Here is a 22,768-nt window from a genome sequence, read left to right on the forward strand (position 1 = left end):
CACACAAGCCGTAAGAATTTGAAAGAACGTGCTCGAGAGAGCATGAGGTCCTATTCGCTTTTCGCGCGCTGATCATTCGAACGGCACCGAAAGTGCACTTGAACCGTCATTCGCATCTGAACACTTACGCAGCGCAGCTGTAGCCTCCTATATCACCATCCATGCCCCAAACAGCTGATTTTTATTATTCGGATCGGCCCGATGGGTCGATAAGCGTTATTTCTCTTTCGCGGAGCAGTAGGTCGTTTATAAATGGGTTGCATTACGTTTCATTGCCACCCGACATTTTCTTGCGAAGATGGACATCGTATAGCGGAATCATTTTTAATTCGTGGTAAATATAACTCATCTCCGTAATCTCGGGCGAAAGTTCTACCCATTGAATCTTCCTAAAAGACGTCGCGCGAAGTAGTATATATTCCTTATAAAAAGAAGAACGGATAATGTCCTGAATATCCCATTGCACTCTCACTCATGCTCATCTTTTTCATATAAGTTAAAAGTCATATACATTCTTTAGAATGAAATAAGCACGTAAAAAGTGACACGTGATATACTTTTCTTTATCCAGCTGAAAAGAATGACTAAATGTTAATTTAATTTATGAGAAATCTGTCTTGGAAATTTATCTTTTCAGTAGATTTTACTGGATGATATTGTATATTTTATTCGTTTTTGGCAATAATTTTTCCTATTTTGTCAATTAAAAAAATAATTTTTTATAAAACAAAAGTTTTATATTTTCCTTTAATTTATACATAAATGCACTTGCTATTAAAAACAAAAATAGAACCTCGATACATACAATTTTTACTTATATTCTTTCACTAGGGGCCGGTTGTTCCATCTTCGGATAAACTATGTGATAATTTACCTACTGGATAAACAAAAGAGTAAAAGAATAAGAGCATAAGAGAGTAAAAGAGTAAGACAGTGAGCTGAAGTTTACCGAAAGATGAAACAACCCAGTCTAAATAGTTTATGTAACAACAGAAAATTTTTAAAGAAAACGATAAATTTTAAGATTTTTAGTATAATTTATTTAATATATTATTTGATAAAACAAAGTGTTTTAGAACACTTTTGGACTTGTTTTCACTTATCTAGTATTTTTCTTTTCAATGTTTTTAAAAGAAATCTTTTACCTCTTAAATTTTGTTTCGAGGTTTTGGAAGCATCTCGTATAATCGATAATGCGTGGCACGCGCACATGTGACCTGTATCTGGCCGAGAGAAATGAGATTCGCTCGCGAAACACGATGCACGAAACGGAGCGAAAGTTTCACCTTTTACCTTAACAAAGTCGGATAGAATAAATGCGATGCAAGTGCGATGGAGAGAAACGAGAAAATCATAATCGGAAGTTTCTCCATCTTGAATTCTGTGCGAACGTTTCAAGAGCGATCTAAATTTAATATAGATCGTATCTCTTTTTGTTTATCCGAAAATACAAGCGGAACGATCGGTCGATACCGGAGAGTATTCTTGAGTAAATATGAAATTGATTGACAAGCACGAATCGTGTAACGCCAATTTGTTCGAGTTACGGTCGCTTGTTCCGTTGAAAGTGAAATCGCAGTATGCAAGAACCTCGGCATAGATCTTCACGTTGATTTGTCGTTGTGTTTTTCGCATTTTGTGTACACGCAAGCTTCTTTATGGCAATCGACAATATCGAATTGAGTACCATGAAATTGATATGTTATTTTAGAAGCATTATTTCTGTTATTTCATAAGAGATCGATAAAACTGCATTTTAGATTTTAAGAATCAATGTATAATTACTCATAATATAAAACTTACATCATAAAAAAAGTTAATGATTATTGGATAATTATAATACTGGCAATTATGTGATAAATTAAACTTTCAAGCTATTTCAAAATGATTCAGATGATTTGGAATGCATAAGTTTATCTAAAATATTATTATTAAAACACTAGTAAATTATATAAAAATATAATTTGCGGTGAGGAATGATTTCGATAAACTATAACATACTGATTTTTTGCAACACTGAATTTATTTTGTTCGAAGGAAATTGATTCCATCGACTTGATTGAATTGAATCTCGTTCATGATGAAAAAAAGAGATCCTGAATTGATTAAAGAGAATCTGCCATCAGATTCAGAAAATATAATACGGTAAAAGTGAAACATTTTATACAGAGTGTTGTATTCTATTAAATGGTAAAAGAACTCATATTTCTATATATATCTTTCATCTATGCACAAGAGAAAATCTTTGTAAGATCATATAATCATGGGAAAATCATAACTGAATATAATGAATTTCTTCCGATATAATGAAACGGTGTGCAATGCAATTTCGAAACTTGCGAATGCACCGGCGAGACTGAATCTCGCGTGGGTCTTTTGCAACACGAACGCGTTACTTTCCGTACACCACGCGCTAATCTTTTGCGCAGAGAAGAGGTAAATAAACCTTTCCCTTTCCCGTGCCGTATCGGAACGCAATTGTTCCTCCCTTGATCGTGGAGCGCGTGTAAGAGCGCGCCTTTTACATAAGACGCGCGTGGCTACCTACGTAGGATGCACTTTACAATTAGTGCAACCTGCGAGGATGCCTCGTCACGGTTCTGCGCCTGCCGGCAGGCAGGTTCGCCAGTCGTCGACTCACCGTGAATAATTTCAGGGATGTACGTGGCTACAACGTGACTGACGCGCACCGGAAGCAGAGGAAGCCAAAAATGTCGCTGCGAAGGAGGACGTCTACCTTTCCACCGTCGCATTCCTGGCTGATCACGGTGGTTCTGCTGATTTTTTCCGTCCAAGTTCAGCGTGTAACAGGTATGTGCGCGCGTCAATTTCCGTAATTTTTATTCTTTCCGTAGCATTTTTCGAGAAAGGTTTTCGACAGAAAAATTAATTGTGGATAAAAAAGTAAATTATGTCGATTTTTTAAAGATTTTAAAAGAGAAATGAAACGTTTCAATACATATTTAAAAGTTGCATTGAATGTTAATTTTTTTCGACGCTACTTTGCTACGATTTATTTAAGCAATTAAATATAAAAATTAAATAACAAAATAATTTCATTTTGTATTACAATCAAAGATACAAAAATATATTATGTTAGTTAAAAGATAGTAGTTAAAAGATTATATATGATAATATTGTAAATTTATAAACAAATCTCTAATAGGTTAAAAGATTATATTCTTGTAATCATAGACAAGCTAATATTAATTGTAAATTAATTTGAAACACAATGTATGACAGATAAGAATGTCGGATGTACAGAGCAAAAATTTGTAATTGCGATTAATTTTGTACTCTGAAGTCTTATAGAAATTGAATCTTTTAGTAAATATACTTAAATAATACGAATCTGACAGCGAAAGCTATTAATGAATATTCTGAAATTCTTACGCGCTTCTCTAAGTAATATTGATAGATAAAAATATTTATATCGATTTATGAGACTGCTTCTCATAGCGGTAGATACGATTTGCTGATTATTTAATGCGGAAGAAATTAATGTTTCAAGACGTAACTATGTTAGTTAGTAGGCGGTTTAGCATTCTGAGACGATTGAAAATTTGATCTAAAGTCTAATTAGTACCTACATAGAACAACCTGCACTCGAGTAGTAGCATACCTTTGTGCAGCTTACATTGTCGCCGGTAACAATGCGAACGTACGTGCGCCAATTTGCACATACAGGGTGCAAGCGAAACTGGCGAAGGCTTCGCCTTGCCGAAGATGGACTGTTAATTCCCATCGTTACCATTTTAGATCGTGAGATTGCGGTCGGGCCTACATCAATTTGTAGGCGCGAGTTCGTTAATGAATCTTTGTCGATTTCCCGACCACGTCGGCCTCTAAGAGAACCTGCAATATCTCGGCAGTTCGTGTATATAAATATTCGATTGCTGATGCGTATATACCGTTGTGTATAATAGATTGATTCGCACGAGAATCAACGTCGATACAACACTTGCGCGGCGTTTGCCTCCGGCGAAAATCCAAGCAGTTATCCATTACAGCTTCATAGCTTCGACGATGCACTGCGGAAGTTGACTCCATAGAATAAAGCTCCATAAAGAATATACATAAGTCCCGTAAAATACGGTTTAACGTAACTTAGGTCTGATTGCAAACCAACGTTACTTTAATTTTAAGCGAGGTTTAAAACTCTCTCTCTCTCTCTCTCTCTCTCTCTCTCGGCTTTAAAAGGAGACAAAGTTTTAAGCCTCGCTTAAAGTCAAAGTAATGTTGGGTGCAATTGGGCCTTAAAGAATTATTATTTAACTGAAATGATACATTGCTGTTACAGAAATCTAATACAGAATAATGGCTAATTTGATACTAAAAAAACACAGTAATAATTAATTACTTATTTTATGTATTAACAGTATTCAAATGCTTGATCAATACTTTTAGTAACTCCAAATAAGTTACGGTTTACTCTAAATAATAATTATTTTTTTGTAATAAATTGATCAATATTTGATTCCTGTAAGTATAAACTTTGTATATTTGATAATAACAACTTTATTGAATACATATTTATTGAATATACATTTATTGAATACATACAAGTATTTGGTCAAAGTACTGCGCGTGAACAATATGTGAATTGCGAATACATGTACAAAAGAAAGAAAGAAATTTACTTAAAAAAAAATTAAAATAATATTTCATGATAATTAAATCTAGCTAATTGAGTAATCTAGTTAAAGGAAATGATATAAAGTCAAATTCTTTAGAACAGAAAGAAAGTAGAAAATATTTGAAATTATTATAATTACTGGAATATCTCTTATCGCTCATACTGTTAATTAGAAGAATACATAAAATGTATAAAACATTTATTATACATATATGGATATCGTATAATCTTCATGCTATGAAAATGCATGTTATACGTAGAGCTTTCACGGTGTCCGTCTCAAACTGAAGACGCTACGAAAGCATACAAAAAGTGTGCTAACCTTGGCCCACTTCTGTTAAAGCTTTGGAGAGCAGCGGGCTTATTCCTGTAAATGCAACGACACGCATACGTGTGTATGTATGTATGCTGTGTATGACAGGCAAGCATATCTATTGTCGCCAACGATATATAACGCGCATCTGGCTGAAGATGTGCCCGTGTGTGTGCCGAGCGCTTACTCGCGATTTTCTTGGCCCGCTCGCCTTTCAAAAGTAATCTCCCTCTCGCGCATCGACTCGAGAAATAGACATGGAGGAAGTGAAAGATAGCTAGATAGAGAGAAAGGAGGAAGAAAGAGAGAAAGAGACGTGATCCTCGCGAAGTGATTCCTTTAAAACGTTCGCAATCCTTTTGGAAAGTGAAGTTTCGAGAGATTCAATGCTGACCACAAAACATGTGCTAACTTAGAACTTACTTATAGTTTGAGATAAATACTTTCATAGCAATTACGCTATTAGGAAGTCAAACAAAAATTAAAAAATCAAATAAGTAAAAAAATGCCAAACACAGTCGATGCTAGCCACTGCTTAATAATATTTTTGTGTAAATAAATTCATCTTTTATTTATAACTACACGTTAATTACTGGACTGAAACGCAGATTCATAACTGAAATAATAATCATACAAATTAATTGATTTTTGATTTGAGAATAATGCATCTTAAAATCGTGTAAAGAACTTATTGCGAAAAATATTACCTCAGCTAGAATTCAAAATTAGAAAAATTGAAAATTGATAATTATGCGAATTAGCAAAATACCAATGTTATCGGTAAGCACTATAACAACAATACAACAAGTACATTACAATGTAACGCTACGCTGCTATAACAGAAGTCTAATAAAAAGAGCAGATTTAAACTAACATGCAATAAAAATTTTTCTTGTAAAAGTTATACTATTATTATTGTATATAAATTAACACTGAAAAATTTAAGCACAAAGATCCGCTTTGACCGAAAATAGGATTATTTCTCTTCACTGATTTATACTATTATTATACGAGATTATTATATAAAAAGTTTATAAGGAATATAGATTTCATGGTTGAAATCTTTGGTAGCAATTCATATCGCTCATGACTGCTCAAGCAGTGTTCGCATTAAATTTCTTGGCATCGCATTATTCACGCATATTACACACGTAATCTGCCAGCATTTGAATCAGAAAGTGGCAAGTAGAAGTTTGGACCAGCACGTTCGCACCTCCCAAGAAAACACCTCGATTGGCGTCGCCTGAGACGGTTAGAAAGTGCAAAGTTATTTTTAATCGTATCTACAATATTAATGATAATTAGACGTAAGTTTCACAATTAGTTCTGCCATGTAAGCAAATTCCTAATTAAGGTGTAACCGATTCGTATCTGACGTGACATCGCGCATTTCAGCCTGCCGTTGAAAAACCCTCGAGAGTATTATAGATCGGAAGTAATCGCGTGTAATCGATAGCTGATCGATGTGATAATAATGAAGCAGGTGCTGCTGTTTTATTTATCTTTCAGAGTAAATGTTATGAGAAACATAAGTGAAGGTACTTATAGAGATTTACTCGTTCTCGTGCCCGAAATTAGACTTCCGTACAAGATACTTATCAAAAATCGTTACGAAAGTATAGCCGAAGGAAACTTCAATCAGTCGCACGTTGACGAGAAAAAAATAACGGGGGTCTGCGAGTACGCATGAGCGCGCGTCCACCTCGTAATCGGAGTATGGCTACATTCACCGTGCGATAAGGTGAAAGTCCGACGTGATAAGTACAAACGGCCACCTGCAGCTAACTGAGACGGCAAGTGCCAAAGTGGCAACAAAACGTGGAGATCGGCACTTGTCGTCGTCGCCGAGCTTATACAGCAGGATAACTAATGATAGTCGGGTTAACCCACCGCGACATAAATAGGGCAAAATAACAATGCATCAAGTCCGAACTCACCTTTGAGTGGATTGAGATTTATGAGATCAGGATACGATAATGTTACGCAAGAAACTCTAACGCGAGTTAGAAGCTCTTCTCGCATCCGTTGTACAGAACGACTCAAAAGAGCAACGGCGAGAAGTTGCCTAGAGCTTTTATTAAGAACTTTCTTCTCCTCTTTTATTCGTAAAATAAATAATCTGTATAAACGTTTGCCGTACTAATTTTGATTTGGCAGAGACAGTGCTTGAAATATTCTATACTTCTATACTGTAAGACTCTATTTTGTAACTCTTAACAATAGGGTCCGTATTGTTACGTTATCATTGCGCAGCTTTTCTTACCATACATGCGCAATGATAATAACGATACCGATATCATTAAGAATTATAGACTAGCAGTCCCTGACTGGATTCTTTCTTTTTAGAGGATTTTTTTTTAAAGGACTAGTACTTAGATATATGTACGTGTTTATTAATTATTGTTTACTGCGTGTGTAATTAGAATTATATAATAAACCTCACACATAGTAAAATTATTGAATATTTAAAGCAGTACAGAAAGTTTCTTATACTTTGTTCATTTTTACGTAACGTTGGTCGACGAATGACTTCATCTTTTGGTACATACTGTATATTTCTACGAGTCCTTTTCTGTAAGATTGCATTACAGAACGGGGAAATGTTTACATCGTCCAATTGCCCAACTCCAAGTAGTCGGAGTGCCGGAGAAAAAGCACAGACGAGGATAAAATGATAATCTGCGCATTGGTAGTGCGTTGGTATTATAAAGATTCTGTGCTCTCGAAACGAATCGTCGGCCTGTGATGTTTTTACGACGGGGGTGGAGATAAAGCCGCAGTTCACGAGGGAGTCGTAGATGTATCTTAACACGAAACGCGAGGAACGAATCGTCTCGAGAATCTGCGAATATCTCAGGTGGCCGGCGATGCGCCGTCACGATCCTTCCTCCGACTCCGATCTGATCGGCTGAACGATCGCAGCCCAGAATAAATTGAGATAAAATCAAGGCGCGAGCTTCCTTCGTTGCTAGATAATGCGGTGGGCGCACGCTCCGCTATCCGTTCCCTTTCGCAGTCGGAAACGATGTTTCACTCTCGCGTCCAGATTATGCTGGATAATTAGTCGGTCGTGTTCCCTGCGTGGATTTCAACGCGTACGCAACAATAATGTAAATCCGGAGGATCGTTTACGTGCCACGCATGTCGGTTTTGAATGACGAAACGTACAGCACAGATTTGACAACCTCTTTATCTGAGATAAAATATATGAAATAATACCGTTCATATAACGGTTTACTCGACTTGTTTTTGTATTATTCGGAGCGTATTATATTGCGAAAATAAAAACAATTGTATTCTATATAGCCATATTTTGGAATAAAAGTATAAATTTATAGGCGTATTCTTGATTAGAAAACGATTTTTTCCTTATAAACAACTTAGTGAACATCAATTCAGTAACATAACGTAAATGTTAAAATTTCACATTTGATAATATAAATGCAATGTAACTCATTACATAACAGTTACATTGTTAAATGTGAAATTATAACATTGACGTTACGTTATTTTGTTGACAAAAGACGCTGATACTATTCGAATTATACAAGTTATTATAAAAATATTATGCATAAGATTTTGTCAGCAATTTGTGTAATAACTTTATTCTACATATTTATTATTTCCTTAACAAGAGGATCGCATGATGTTCGCGTTACCGATCTTCCTGACATTTTCCGTGCATAAAGTATTTATCTCCTGATATGTACAAGCTAGAGAATATCCATTATTTAAGTATCATGGAGAAATTTAATCGTAAAGAAAGTTTACGTTTTTCAAGTATATTTATTTAATATTACACGTAAATAATGCATAAACGACGAATAAAATATTTATTGTGCTCTTATGTCCATTTCTCTTGATGCAGCAGAATAACTTTAATCTCGATTTACTTTTTATCCTGTTCTAGTTCTAAGAATCAGAAAAAGAGTGAGTTAAACCAAGATTACAATTAATCTATATTGGCAAAGAAATGGATATTGAACTTTTTTTCAATAACTTTGACTTGTTCTTTGATTATGACTAAAAAGTGACATCTTTTATTATATCGGAGACTCCATACGTATATCTTTCTGTATAGAAGTGTTTGAAAGAGAAGCAAGGAATTTAGACACAACTCCAATTGGAAAGTCCAAAATATTTTATTTTTACTGTATATATCGACCTTTCCTTGTCATAAACTTTAAAAGTAAATTGAGGAGAAGCAAAGTCTATCGACAAGTAGGTGAAAATTGAAGCAAATCTGGCCAAGATAAACAACGCTGTTTATATTGTCTTCGACATTGTATTCGACGACAATGCCTTTTTACTTCTTATCTGATCGTAGAGAGAAATAAAAGTAGAAATAAAACTGACTCGATTACTTCTACTCTGTTGTAGAAGTACATATTCTTACTCTCACGATGCATAACAGCGTATTTCGCGAATTCCATTCTCTGCATTTTAATTCCGGCGTTTCGCGACTGCTCACGCTCGCTTTTAATCAATTTACATGCAAGCTTAACGTTGCGTTTTCCTCCTCGTTAGGATGTCAGTTTTATCCTGTCGGAGAGTACCTGAAATTCGTGAGGGTACCAGAGAATCTGGAAACAGGGACTGAAATTCTTTCACTAGAGGCACATCCCAGAAATCGACTCTCCATTACGCCGGTTGACAAGGTACGTCATCATCTCTGCATACTAATCTATTTATCTGAAGCGACGCTTAAAAAAATAAATCTCGCGTAGGAGGAAGACGCCGGCTTCTTTGCTTATAAGGAAACGAACGAGACGCACGTTTCTTTGATTTTGGCGCAATCCCTGGAGGATCTGGTGGATGCGGAATCCCCAAGGAATCTATTAAAATTTCGAGTCTCCTGCGACTTTGGCTCTGGTGACTCACTGGTAAAGACATGAAGCTACATATCATACGTTTCGTCGGTCGTCGACCACGCAATCATAGACAATCATAAGAAGAATAGATAGCAATAATAAGAAGAAGATTGCGCATTCCTATGAAATTGTTACTATCGATTTAAAAAAAGTGAGAAGTTTAAATCGGATCGCGCTCTCTCTTTCTAAAGTATCGAGTTGAAGAGAGATGCTGATAGAGTCGCAAAGAGATGCTGATTGTTCAATTCTTTCTAACGGAGCTAAGATCTAACAGATGCTATATGTAATGATCGTGGAATGCGCAGTCTTTTCATTACGTTGACGTTTGTAATATACAATCAAATTCATAACGGTCCCCGTGAATGCACACAGCAAAATATACTTACTATACACAAGTAATAATTACTTGTTTTAAATATTTCAAAAGTTTATATATCCGCAAATCTATTATAAATTCATCATAAGTATAAAATTTATTCAAAACATATTCTGAATTCTATAATAATGAGTTTAATACTTCAATCAAGATTATTAAATTAAAATAAATTTGATTTGTTTATTGTATAAAATTGCTCCTTCGATTAATTTTATAATATTCTCCAAACGAAAATAAATTCTTATTTCGAATACATAATAATAAATTTTTCTAAAATTTGTAATAAGTATATTTTGAGATTATCATCAAGAAAATATTCTTTGTTAAAGATAATCGTTACTCAAAAGGAAGAAAGTAATTGAAGTAATCATTTTTCTTAGCAATGGAATGATATTTTATGTCACGTGATAATTTAATCGTGTTTTACTGGTATTACCGTGGATACCGTTCGTTGCTCTTTGAAAAATTGTTATAACGCGCGCGAATTTTTTGATTTTGGATTCGAGCGTGCAATTAGAGCGTGTGAACCGGTTTAATTGCGGGGGAAAAAAACGAATGAACGGGGCGAATTTACCGGTTTCAAGCTCTTTTGCGCGTGGTAATAAGCGTTTATGTAACGACTCCCGCGCGCGGAATACCGAAGCGAGTAAGAGTTGTTAACGCACGCAACGCTCGGCACACGCTTAACAGCTCCCTAAATATTGATCCAGGATTTCGTTGTATTTTCATGTATTTTCGGATACCGAACATTTTCATTTTGGCGCGCAAATTGACGGATGCAAATCGACGTTTCTCGCGGTCCACTTTTTTTATAATAATTCAGCGCCCGACTTACTTGCTTTCGAAGATACTCGGCCGCGACGAGCGTAACGCGCGAGGAAACGAGCGGAAAGTAATGATCAATAACGCTCCATAGATCTTGCCGTCTGCCGTACACTATTTACCAGACTTGATTACCGATGATTACGGCTTTCGCGTGAACGGTCGCGCGCTAAATCCCTGCTTAACTCGCCGTCCACATCGAATATGTACGCGCCTAAACGCCATTCCGCGGGTAGCTGGACCACCAGTGTACCGTTTCCCGGGGAAACCATCGATCCTTTTTCATTTTCCAAACGCGATAGCTATAGCATTGCGTTTTATGATTCGCGCCGTAAAACGAACCCTGAGACGTTGTGTCGACGCATAATTCAGCATGGATTAGAGATGGCGAGCGACTCGATCGACGAGGGGTTGCAGGGAACGATCGGGTGCAGCCACTGAGTGTGACTTATGTTCTGCCGTTTATGCTCAGGTATCGTCGCATTTGTCGGTGACGATCTACGTGGAGGATATAAACGATCACGCGCCACAATTTGTCGATGCGCCTTATCACGTGACGGTGGACGAGCTTACGCCAGTCGGTGAGATATTAGACCCACTAGCGATACCATAAATCGCTCCTACCGTACCTAAATGTCACATAATTGATATCCTCGATTTTGCATAAATATATATGTCGCGTAATCCACAATCGCGGAAATAAAATGTTACTTGACGCTGTTACACGGTCCGCTGCACGTCAAGCGGGGTTTTTAGAATCTGACATTTTATATTCTCCCCAGATATTTTTCCGAGACCGGACGTGCACAGTTTCGTCATATCAAATTCCATTTTTCCAAATTCTGTCGTGAATCGCGTAGCGATTTTTCTCTCGGATTTTCTCGCTTTTCTGTTCGATATAAGTTGACGCGCGGCATAAAGATTTGAAATGAACTCGCAGGTGTGACGATATTCCGCGGGATTCATGCGCTGGATGGCGACAAGCCGAACACGCCGAACAGCGACGTTTATTACGCTATCGTGAAGGGAAACGAACAAGGCAAATTTTCTCTCGAGTCCGGGCACAGAACCGCCCTGATACTCCGGAAACCAGTCGACTACGACAGCGGAGATCGTGAATTCACCTTGGTTATTACTGCGACTGTGAGTAATATGACGTACCTGAAAATACAGTTTTTTTTTCTGCTTTATAAAATTGTTCCGCTGAATATGAAAAGTTAAATGACTATTGCGTTCTGCAACAGTCGACGTTTGCAAGAAATTGCAACTCAGCAATGAATGACAAACTGGATTGATTTGCAATAGTAATTCCTGACGTAACACATGATGCAATTCCTTAGGATCGTGGTGTCCCTGCCAGGAGCACGAACAGCACCGTAAAAATTATTGTGGTGGACAACGATGATCTTGATCCGAAATTCACGCGAGACATCTACAAGGCGAAAATTTACGAATTTTATCCTATGCCGGTACGATTATAAAAATTATTTTGTTACATTTAATGCGCGAGGCGTTTAGAAATGATTTAATCATCCTGAACGTGTTTAAGCGAAATAATAAATATCTCATATGTGTAGGCAAAATTAGATACAAAGTTATTTAATATTCATAAATAAATTTGGATGAGGATTTTATTTTAGAGATTTAATTGTCAATATACCCGAAACTGAAAATTGAACAAATTAAAATCAACGAATGTTTGTGAATATTTTTCGATTTTGGCCTTCAATGAAGCATTTAACCAAGGAATAATCATCTAAAATGTTTTTTCATCTCAGCTACAAAAAAATATGAATTGTTGTAAAATATTATTTTGTATGAATATTGTTTAACATATTTTCTTTCTTTTTTAATAACGAAAGAGTATTTTTTTTAAGGCAAAGTATTACTTTATAAGGCAAAAATAACATTTCTTAGACCTTGCAAATTTTTAATAATATTTTTTTTAATATAATATTTTTAAATTCCGGAGTGTGATATTATTTTCTTTTGCAGGAATATCCAATCTTTACAGAGATAAACTTTACCTATCCGATCCACGCGGCCGATCGCGATCGAGATATAAATGTGCCAGTACGATACGATATAATATCCGGTAATGAAAGGGGTTTCTTCCATCTTGATCCGAAAAATGGGTCGCTGTTTCTGAAACGTGCGATCGATCTCGACGCCGAGCGAAGCTTGCCGGGCAATACGTTTAATCTTCAGGTTCACGCATCGCAGGTGGATAACCCGTTGAAAATGACCGTCGCGCGAGTTGAAGTGGAAGTGATGGACCTGAACGACAATCTACCGCAGTTCGAAGTCGATCTTTACAACATCAGCATCGTGGAGAATCTGCCGAACGGCTTCAGCGTGCTGCAGGTGATCGCGCGCGACAAGGACCAAGGCGAGAACGGGGAATTCGATTATCAGCTGGAGGATTCGTCTGGCGCCTTCTCCGTAGAGCCACAGTCTGGATGGCTCACCGTAAAGGACCAGACAATTCTAGACCGCGAGAAGCGCGATCATCTGAAGATGAAGGTCTACGCCATGGAGCACAGGCCGAGCGTCGTTGTGACGGGCGATGGATCAAAAGGATCTTCCGTGGATGTCGAAATTACTCTTCTCGATGCTAACGACAACAATCCCATTTTCGTGCCAGGCAATCTTTACGAATTAGTAGCGAGGAGTGACGTGAAGGTCGGCACCGTGTTGGGTCAAGTGCATGCGGTAGACGACGATCTGGGTCCCAACGGATTGGTCCGCTATCGATTGCAGAAACCTGGCAACTCCACACTTCGGAAACCGCCGTTCCTGGTGAATGAGAGCACGGGCCTGATCACGGTGTCGGAAAGTCCGATACTCGAAGGTAGACACGCGATTTTCGTGGAAGCAGCTGATCAGCCGGCGAATCCTAGCGAGAGGAGATTCTCTTTAGCGGTCGTCACGGTGGACGTCTTTCGAGCGGACGGTAAGTCTGAAATTTAAGACAGTGGTGGAGTTAATGAACAAACACTGTCTAATTTAAATGACAGATGTAATTATTAGAGCCTTTGTTCGAAACTGAATAACAGTACGCATCATTGTTCGAGTTAAAAATAATAGTTCATAGTAAAGGAAAACTTTCAGATACCATCTATTGCTTTTTCACTGTTTAATAATATAATTACTATTTTTTTTGAAGAACAAATAAATAACTTAAATGGTCTTTTCAATGACGGTAAATCCATGTTTACGTAGACATTTTCAATTACCCGTAAATAGTGTAAACTTTCACTGAGACATTATTCGAAACATTCATGTATTTCAGGTCCAAATTCGTGGGAACCAGATTTCGTCGGCGCGCCGTACGAGTTCTGGGTCGGTGCGAACGTGCCCGTAGGTACAAGTGTCGGGCAGATTCGTGTAAACGATGCTGTTAAAACTAACGACCTTATCTACGATCTTCTACACGGTTACGAAGAGGGAGGTATGTATAAACGTGACAGCGATGGTGTGCGTTGAGTTAATTAATCCATAGCTCTCGCAGGAATTAAAAGCGCTACACACGTCGCAACTTCTTAACGGTCTAATAAATCCCCGCCCGCGCTAGGGGTATCCTAATTTCGTGCGTCCTAATTTCAATACGCCTCCGCAGCTGGAAACACGCGATGCGCAAAATGCCTATATTATTCATGCAAATGCGTAACACATGCTGCATACATATATGATGGGATTTCAGTTCCATTTGCTGTGGAGGAGCGCTCAGGCACAATAACGGTTGTGGAGGAGATCGAGCGCTTCGACCATTCCATATACGACTTCGAAGCGATCGTCAGTGACGAAAGGGAACTAACACTGATCACGAACGTTTCGATCCACGTGGTGGATCCGAATGACAATCGGGGTATCTTTACAAAGTGAGTGAAACTGCATAGCATCTAATTTGTTTTTAATGACTTTCATGACATTTTCGACGAATAAGAATCGAGCAAAATATGTGAAACACGTTCTTTTACGTTTTCTTTAATTGTTGTTTACGTTAAGGAAGCTTCGCTATTTAACGTCTGACTGATTTGTTAGCTATTAGATATCCAAACAAATTACTATTCTAATAGCACAATTTATTTACGCGATATTGACGCAATATATCTTGAATGCATACCAATGAATTGTGCTATTCGGGTAGTAATTGTCATATTGTGTGGTTCTTTCTTGGCAAATTATATTATTTTCCACAATCTGATCTTTGGGTATCGCTATTAAATAATATTCTTTGAGAGTTTATGCTTTGTCGCGTCTTCCAATGTATCTCTCTCATGAAATCGATACGCCAGATTTACTGACTTCGCGTCGAAAGGTCAAAGGTCCAGTGACTTGGATGGATACCCATTTGCTTATTGAAAAGTCAATGACCGTTGATTGCAGGGGAACGACCACTGCTCCTTTGATTTTCCATGTAAAGGAGAATGTTCCCGGCGCATTGATCGGCCAAGTGCTTCCACATAATGGCACAACGACGGCTATGTCCGGTACTCAGTTTCTTATCGTCAATCAGCAGGATGTGCCCGATATCGCCATTATGGATGACGGTTCTCTCTATGCTCCTCAAGGTTTGGATCGCGAGGCAAGGGAGAATTATAGTATCACCGTGATTGCCGAGAGCTTACGCGGCGTGGGCGTGTTTCAAGTAAGTTTGTCATTCGCAAATCGAGCCACGATCCGTTATTTGTTCGTCTGTCGTTCTAATCGTTGGATTTACGATCCTAATCCTCAGGTGCGAATAGTCGTGGACGACGAAAACGATCACGCGCCGGAATTCACGTTGTCCGCTTACGAAGGTCGGATTATGGAGAACAGTCTTGCGGGAACGGAAGTTACTCTGACAAATCCGATTGTGGCGAGCGATAAAGACGAGGGCGAAAATCGAGACTTTACGTTTGCACTACAGGGCGACGGTAGCAGCCAGTTTAGAATCGATCCGATAACAGGCCAAGTGTACTTTGAGGGTATCGATGACAGTGTCCTAGATCGCGAAACAAGGGCAAACTACGAATTCCAAGTTATCGCCACTGACAGAGGTAAGTCCTCTGATAATCCGTATTTCTATTAATATCAGTTAAACGTCCAAACATTTATTACAACGATATTTAATCCTCACAGCAATGGGTTAATTTGGATCCAAAGTGAAAATTTTAGACGGTTGTATTATCTGTACTGTGAGGTTCTAAATTGTAGGTAAAAAAAACTTTGAATCTTTTCCTCCGTCATTTGACATAAAGCAGAGGTTCACTCTGTACTTCAAAGAAAACGCTCTAAATTTAAGTGTAGTATCCTTAGCTGTAATTGAAGATTAACAGCTGTAGTTGAGGGTTAAGATATACCATTATGGTATAGCGTAGATGTGTTTCTAATGTCATGTGTTTTTTATATACATTTTATGGAAACAGTTTTTCAAAATTCGAGGTGATCGAAAATAAGTTATTTGTTTCTCGTATAGGAGGATTGCAGTCAGAGAGCACTTTGAAGATAATGGTGCTCGACGAGAATGACAATCCTCCTAAGTTCATACGGATGGTAGTCCTGCCGGATCAGGGTGTGCGCGTATCGTATAACCCAAGTGACGATACATCTGTCGAGAAGGACGAGGTAGAAGATGTAGAAGCTCAATCTGAAAATTCGGATGGCGGACGGCGCTCGCCGTTGCTGTTGGTGCCAGAAAATACGACGATTGGCGTACCGATAATACGTCTGCTGGCGGACGATAAAGATGAGGGCGCGAACGCAGCGATAACGTACAGTCTAGGGAATGAGACGACTTCCAGCGGGGCTCGATCGCGTCGTTATGATGTAACTAGCCGTCGTTACTTCCATCTCGATCCGCGCACAGCCGAGATATCTGTCGCTCGGAGTTTACCGTCGGAAAAGGACATTCGATTGTTCGTCTTGGCAAGGGACTCTGACGGTCTTATGGATAATATCACCATCAGAATCCACGTGACGGATGTAAACGACCACGCACCCGTTTTTGACAAGTCCTGGTATACCTTCGATGTGGCCGAGGGTACTTACTCTAATTACGCTATCGGTACGGTGCAAGCGCTCGATGCCGATTTCGATGAAAACGCCAATCTCAGTTACGAGCTGATCACTAGCCATGAGGATTCGAAAGAAGTTAACAACGCGTCACGATCGTTCGAGGTGGATCCGTATCAAGGAGTGATACAAGTGAGCGGGACTCTTGATCGAGAGAGAGCTATGACTCATCGTCTTCTCGTAATCGTTCGCGATCAAGGCTCACCAAGTTTGAGTTCCTCCGTGGAAGTGGAAATAAACGTATTGGATGTAAACGATAACGCGCCAATGTTCCACGGTTACGACGAGCTTGAGGAGGGTGATCAGTTGCCGGTCTATCGGGTTTCCATCCTGGAGAACAGCCCAATCGGCACGCAAATTGCCAGAGTATACGCAAACGATAGCGATTTCGCTGGCAATGGGAACGGGTTAATCCTATTCGATCTGAGCTATGAGGATCACGCGGTCAAACAATATTTTGCAGTGGACAGTAAGGAGGGCATTATCACAACTATCGCTAAGCTCGACTACGAGACCAAGAGCAATCATCGTTTGATCATCACGGCGAGCGATCTCGGCTCGCCAGTAAGTTTGACTTCCTCAGCTGTGGTCCTCGTCACAGTATTGAACGTTGACGATGACGACGAGGAGGCGGACAACGAGGTGAACAAGATGCCAACCTTCCGGCATCGATATTACGAAGTGGAGGTTGACGAGAACGCTTCCGTGCCATTACTGATTGCGCGGCTCGATCTTACCGATGATCGGCATGGTGATTACATAAGATACAGCGTCGTGGCTGACGGTTCTGACGGCAGGGATCACTTCTCAATCGATCCTAAGAACGGTTCCCTATATCTGATGACGGAGATCGATCGGGAAGCCAGAGATCGGTATGAGGTGAAGGTCAGAGTCGACAGATTAAAGCTCGGCCGTGGCATGCCAGTGATGATCTATCCGGTTGTTGGTGAGAGGCTGAATGGACTCGCGCCTAATGAAGCTAGAGTGGTCGTCAGAGTAAAGGATGTAAACGACAACGCGCCCAGATTCAAGACAAAAGACAAGCCCATCCTCGCCGTTATACCTACTACTGCTCATTACGGTTACGAGGTCGTCAAAGTAGAGGTATGTATGCGCGAGTCAAAGCGAGCTCGTTTTAATCCATTTTTACATCGGTCTTTCATATCTTCTCTCTACCTTTTAGTATTCGTTCTTGACGTCTCTATTTTCAGATTTGATTTAATTTGCTGACGTGACTTCTCATGTTAAATTCCTTTACCTTCGTCTATATACAGAGCGTTCTATTAATTACGATATAACTTGAAATATGCTAATGAAACTAGTATTAAGAATTGAAGACTCTCGAGTTAAAGACTCGAAACGTTTCAAAAATCAGCTATCAGCTTTAATAGTGGAATTTATTTGGACCCGTTTGGCGAATCACAGGCCGAGGATCCGGACCTGGGAATAAATGGTGAAATACGTTATCAAATTCTTGGCCGAGAGGATGCTCCGCGTTTCGCTATTGACCCACTCAGCGGTCAAGTGCGATCTGTAGCAAGTTTTGGCCGCGACGCCGGTCGCGTCTTCGGTTTCGACGTCAAGGCCACTGATAGACAGGGCGCCGAGAACGGACGCAGCAGCATTACCAACGTCTTCGTAAGTTCATATTCTATACTCCCACGTACTTTTCACGCGGTGTATCTTAATTACTCTCCGTTAGAGATAGTGTCCGGGCTAATTTCCCCGCGAGGAAATGGGATGTTTCAAAGGACGGAAACTCCCTCTCTCTCTCTCTCTCTCTCTCTCTCTCTTTCTTTCACTTCACTCGGCGCCGACCTTGACAGTTTATCGTGCCATCCGGTATATATCTTGCTTTTGAATCCGTAGGTGTACGTGTTGGACGATCAGAAGCAAGTCGTCATGGTCATGGGTCGGAAGCCTATCGAGATCGAGCCAGAACTCGAGAACATCACTATGTAAGTTCTGCTTCGTGATATTCGTAACAAGCATGACGACGTATACTAATTGTTTTTCAGAGCGTTGCAGAATGTCACTGGCTTGGACGTGCGGGTAAGGAAGTTGGAACCCCACATTGAGAAGAACTTGATCGATGCGGCCTCGTAAGTGATTTGTTCGATGAGTGATACAGTGTAATTCAAATTGGTCGTTATATTTTGAATTATTTTTTAGTACCGATGTTTATCTGTATGCGATCGATCCACATTTGAATGTTATGATAGACATGGAAACCTTGCACAGGTAATCAATCGCATTATTATCAAATGTAAAAAGTATTTTAAATTCGTTCTCCTTATTTTTATCTAGCATAACTTTTATTATTTATTTTATTAATTAATTGAAAGTTTTTTCAATAATTTAATACAATACTTTAAATAAATCACTAAAAATTTAATTAATATTTTATATAAAGTTTCAAATCAATTTTTCAATATTCGATATTCAAATATAGTAACAAATCTAATTTTTTAATAATACATCTACATGTATCTTTTTAGCGTTTTTAATACCAAGAAAGCGGACATAAAACGCGAACTGGATGAATATCATGTCCTGGAAATCGCAGGTAACGCTCCACGTAGAGGTAATCAGCGTTACTTGCTGTCCGCCCTCGAAGTAGGCGTCGTGGTACTCGGCTGCGTTGTCTTCGTGGGTGCCCTTGTGACCGCCCTATGCATTACCTGTGTTCGTCGCAACAAACGGTACGCGGAATATGGTTTTGCTCGCTCGCCATCTCGCCTAAGGTCAACACAACGCTCATCTGCGCTGTCATACTAACTCCTGGACAATGTTGGCTAAAGGGTCTTATCATCTTCTTTTACTTTTCTTACATTTTCGTATACCGAAATGTCGGTAAAATCTATTTATCTATTAACAATTATTAACATATTCTATTATTCTATCTAAACTCATGGCGACGCTTAATTATATAAAAAAAAAAGGATTTCGGAATAAAATAATGGAATGGGGGATCGAATCGATGTCTTGTTGGTATTTGATCGGCATGGACTAATTTAAATGCCGATTCTTTTTATCTTCGACACAAAGTACGCGTTCTGAATGGGAGTCTCGAATTCCATTCGTTAGTCGTAGACGACGAGACAAGGCCATGTTCTCGACGGTTGGTCCGGTCGGATTTGCTCTGACTGATCCCGCCGGCACTTTGCAAAAGCCGCCGCTCTTTCCCACCTTCGTCGACGGTCTCCATTACGACCCGGAACCCTTCTGCACCGAGATGTCCAGGCGACAGAGCATGTGCGAGCACGGCAATTGCGTCCGCTTTCACACGTAAGTCTGACCTGATTAAAGATTATTAGATAGCGAGGAAATTTTGTGTGACTTTAACTATTTATGGCAGGTATACAGGTATTAATCTTTTTATGATGTAGAAGTACGAGTATATAAAAATATGTATTGAATCTAATTAATATATGTGCTAATTTTATAAAATTATACTCTAAGCTTTATTTTATTTTTTACTTTAGAAAATCTACATAAATTTTTTTTGTTATTTATAACAGCATCTGACACATTAACGTTTACGAATAAATAAGTTATCATTTTAATATTAAATATTAAACATTTTGTAATGAATTTTCTATTAATATAAAGTGTATTTACATTTTAATAAAGAAAACTCTTGTATTCGTACAAGAATAATCTTCAATGACTCTTTTATGTACAAATAGAGTCATCAATATGTTTAATAATTATGATAGTGGGTAAACTATATTGTTTCGTATTTTTAATAAAAATCTGATTTTTCGAAGATATGCTGACGTTAGGAATATGAAGTTGGAATATATTATGTAATCGGTATACCCGAAGGCTTGCACAGACTTATCTTTATGGACTATATAGTATCGGGAAATTTCTGAATATCTTACATAGATGCCACTACCACGGGCTATTTTCAGGATGGGCGGGGGCGGAAAACACGCGGTGAGGTCGACGGGAACCTTGAAAGGCCTCGAGGCATCCGCGACATCCCTGCATTCCAGTGGTCAGGATTCTGGTATCGTAGCGCGCACCTCTTGCCGTTGCAGTCACTCGTCTAGCCCTTCCAGTGGCGAGAGCAGCAAGTAAGTTGGGTTTCTAAGTAGAAATTTTTGTCAGTCAAGCGCAATTTCCCCGATAAAAAGCTCGAATTTACTTACATCGTGTCGAATTTGGCAAACATTTTGTATTGTGATAAAGAAAAGTAATAAATTATAGCAATATATGGAATAATTATAAAATATTAATAATAATAAATATATTAATAATCATAAATTATAAAAATATATGAAGAAAATAAAAAATATAATTATCGTGTGTTTTTAAATAACATTTTAATCGCTATATAATAAATTTTGCTGAATCCAATGTAACGTATATACATCTGTAATTGTCCCAATTTATTTAACACGAGCTTCATACTTCTCACCCTCCTCCTTCTGTGGCAAAAATTTCCTCTATTTTCTTTTAGCGGGTACGAAGACTCGCTCAAGTCCCTTCAACGTCGCGAGAGATGCAATGACGTCTCCCGTGGCAGTCACGAAACCTCCAGCGTGGTCGGGAGACGTGCAACGGCGGCGAAACGGCGGCAGCGGTTTCACTCCTTCTCGAATGCCGAATCCGTTTATACTCACGAGATGACCCTGCAGCGGGAGCAGCAGCAGCAGCAGCAGCAGCAACAGCAGCAGCAACATTACTGCATCGGTACGGCGAAGAGACAAAAAGCGGAGCATCGCCGTGCTCATTCCGAGGCGGAGAACAATATCACCGAGACGGTGATACACGAGCACCCGGGTACGGAGATATCGTTAGTGGGCTCCCTACCGAATACATCGACTATGCACGGTAGGTCAACATCGTCAAAAGCAAAAAATACTATTGTTAAATATGGGAAACAGATACTATTTTAGTGTTACGAAATAAAAATATCAAAAATCTTATTGCCGTTTATTGAATTTAACGCAGTAATGATAATCCGACAAAATTGAACAGATAATCAATTCGCAGGTACACAATCAAGAACCAGCCACATGCTCTATTAGCAGCACCGATTTGTAAAAAGAGGAGGAACTTCCAAGGAGCACCGAGATACAGCGGTTATTTTTATTCGAAAAATTTAACGTTCCTCTTTGTAAATTCGCATATAAATCGCTGTTGTACCTCGCCTGCTCATGGCGTGTCATCTCGTTGCCAAAGTCTTCGTACGTCGTCACAAACCAGAGAATCATTCATTTCTGTAAATACACGGCATCGTCTTTGGTATTCGATCTTCCATGTTCTTTTTAACTAATCGAGATAGATTAGGTAATGGCGTGACAATTGTTGTTAAGATTATTTATCGCGCTAATGTTACAATGTGAGGTGCAAATGTTTATGTATAATATTAATATATTGTATATTAAGATAATTCGTTGTAGATTATGTACAGATACATTTTGCAGTAAGTCCATTTTGCAATGAGTTATTACCTTAATTGACGTGTTAGCTGAAGATTTATTTAATATATCTATACGTAATATGTACGTTTGTGTAAAATGTAACAAAGTGTAACATACGTGTAATTTATGTCTTAATTAAGCTGTCTTTTCTTATTAGATAATATGTTGTAAAATGTTTAATATTATAAGTAATAAATTTTCTCTGCTTTTATTCTAACATGAATGTTGGCTATTAATTAAAACTCATTAATGATAAAC

General features: G+C 38.6%; 1 protein-coding gene across 3 annotated transcripts in view; it reads left to right on the plus strand.

Moving 5' to 3' along the window:
• Cad89D (cadherin 89D) overlaps nt 1-22,515 on the plus strand; it is a 34,106-nt gene extending 11,591 nt beyond the window's left edge. Inside the window, exons 2-22 of one of the 3 annotated variants that reach the window (XM_018444337.1) lie at nt 2,657-2,811; nt 9,477-9,607; nt 9,677-9,832; nt 11,491-11,599; nt 11,959-12,161; nt 12,359-12,487; nt 13,014-13,971; nt 14,311-14,469; nt 14,722-14,899; nt 15,408-15,669; nt 15,757-16,060; nt 16,480-18,179; nt 18,501-18,713; nt 18,945-19,033; nt 19,094-19,177; nt 19,248-19,316; nt 19,574-19,777; nt 20,163-20,363; nt 20,993-21,157; nt 21,544-21,917; nt 22,093-22,515. In XM_018444337.1, coding sequence (XP_018299839.1) covers nt 2,712-2,811; nt 9,477-9,607; nt 9,677-9,832; nt 11,491-11,599; nt 11,959-12,161; nt 12,359-12,487; nt 13,014-13,971; nt 14,311-14,469; nt 14,722-14,899; nt 15,408-15,669; nt 15,757-16,060; nt 16,480-18,179; nt 18,501-18,713; nt 18,945-19,033; nt 19,094-19,177; nt 19,248-19,316; nt 19,574-19,777; nt 20,163-20,363; nt 20,993-21,157; nt 21,544-21,917; nt 22,093-22,130 — 5,826 coding nt within the window. In that variant the 5' untranslated portion in view covers nt 2,657-2,711 and the 3' untranslated portion in view covers nt 22,131-22,515. Of the gene's footprint in view, nt 1-2,656; nt 2,812-9,476; nt 9,608-9,676; nt 9,833-11,490; nt 11,600-11,958; nt 12,162-12,358; nt 12,488-13,013; nt 13,972-14,310; nt 14,470-14,721; nt 14,900-15,407; nt 15,670-15,756; nt 16,061-16,479; nt 18,180-18,500; nt 18,714-18,944; nt 19,034-19,093; nt 19,178-19,247; nt 19,317-19,573; nt 19,778-20,162; nt 20,364-20,992; nt 21,158-21,543; nt 21,918-22,079 lie in introns of those variants that run through there. The other 2 variants (XM_018444338.1, XM_018444339.1) reach the window with 2 other exon arrangements.
• Nucleotides 22,516-22,768: the final 253 nt, after the last annotated feature.

The sequence above is a fragment of the Mycetomoellerius zeteki genome, unplaced genomic scaffold (assembly GCF_001594055.1).
Source record: "Mycetomoellerius zeteki isolate Tzet28-1 unplaced genomic scaffold, Tzet1.0 scaffold149, whole genome shotgun sequence".
NCBI lineage: Eukaryota > Metazoa > Arthropoda > Insecta > Hymenoptera > Formicidae > Mycetomoellerius > Mycetomoellerius zeteki.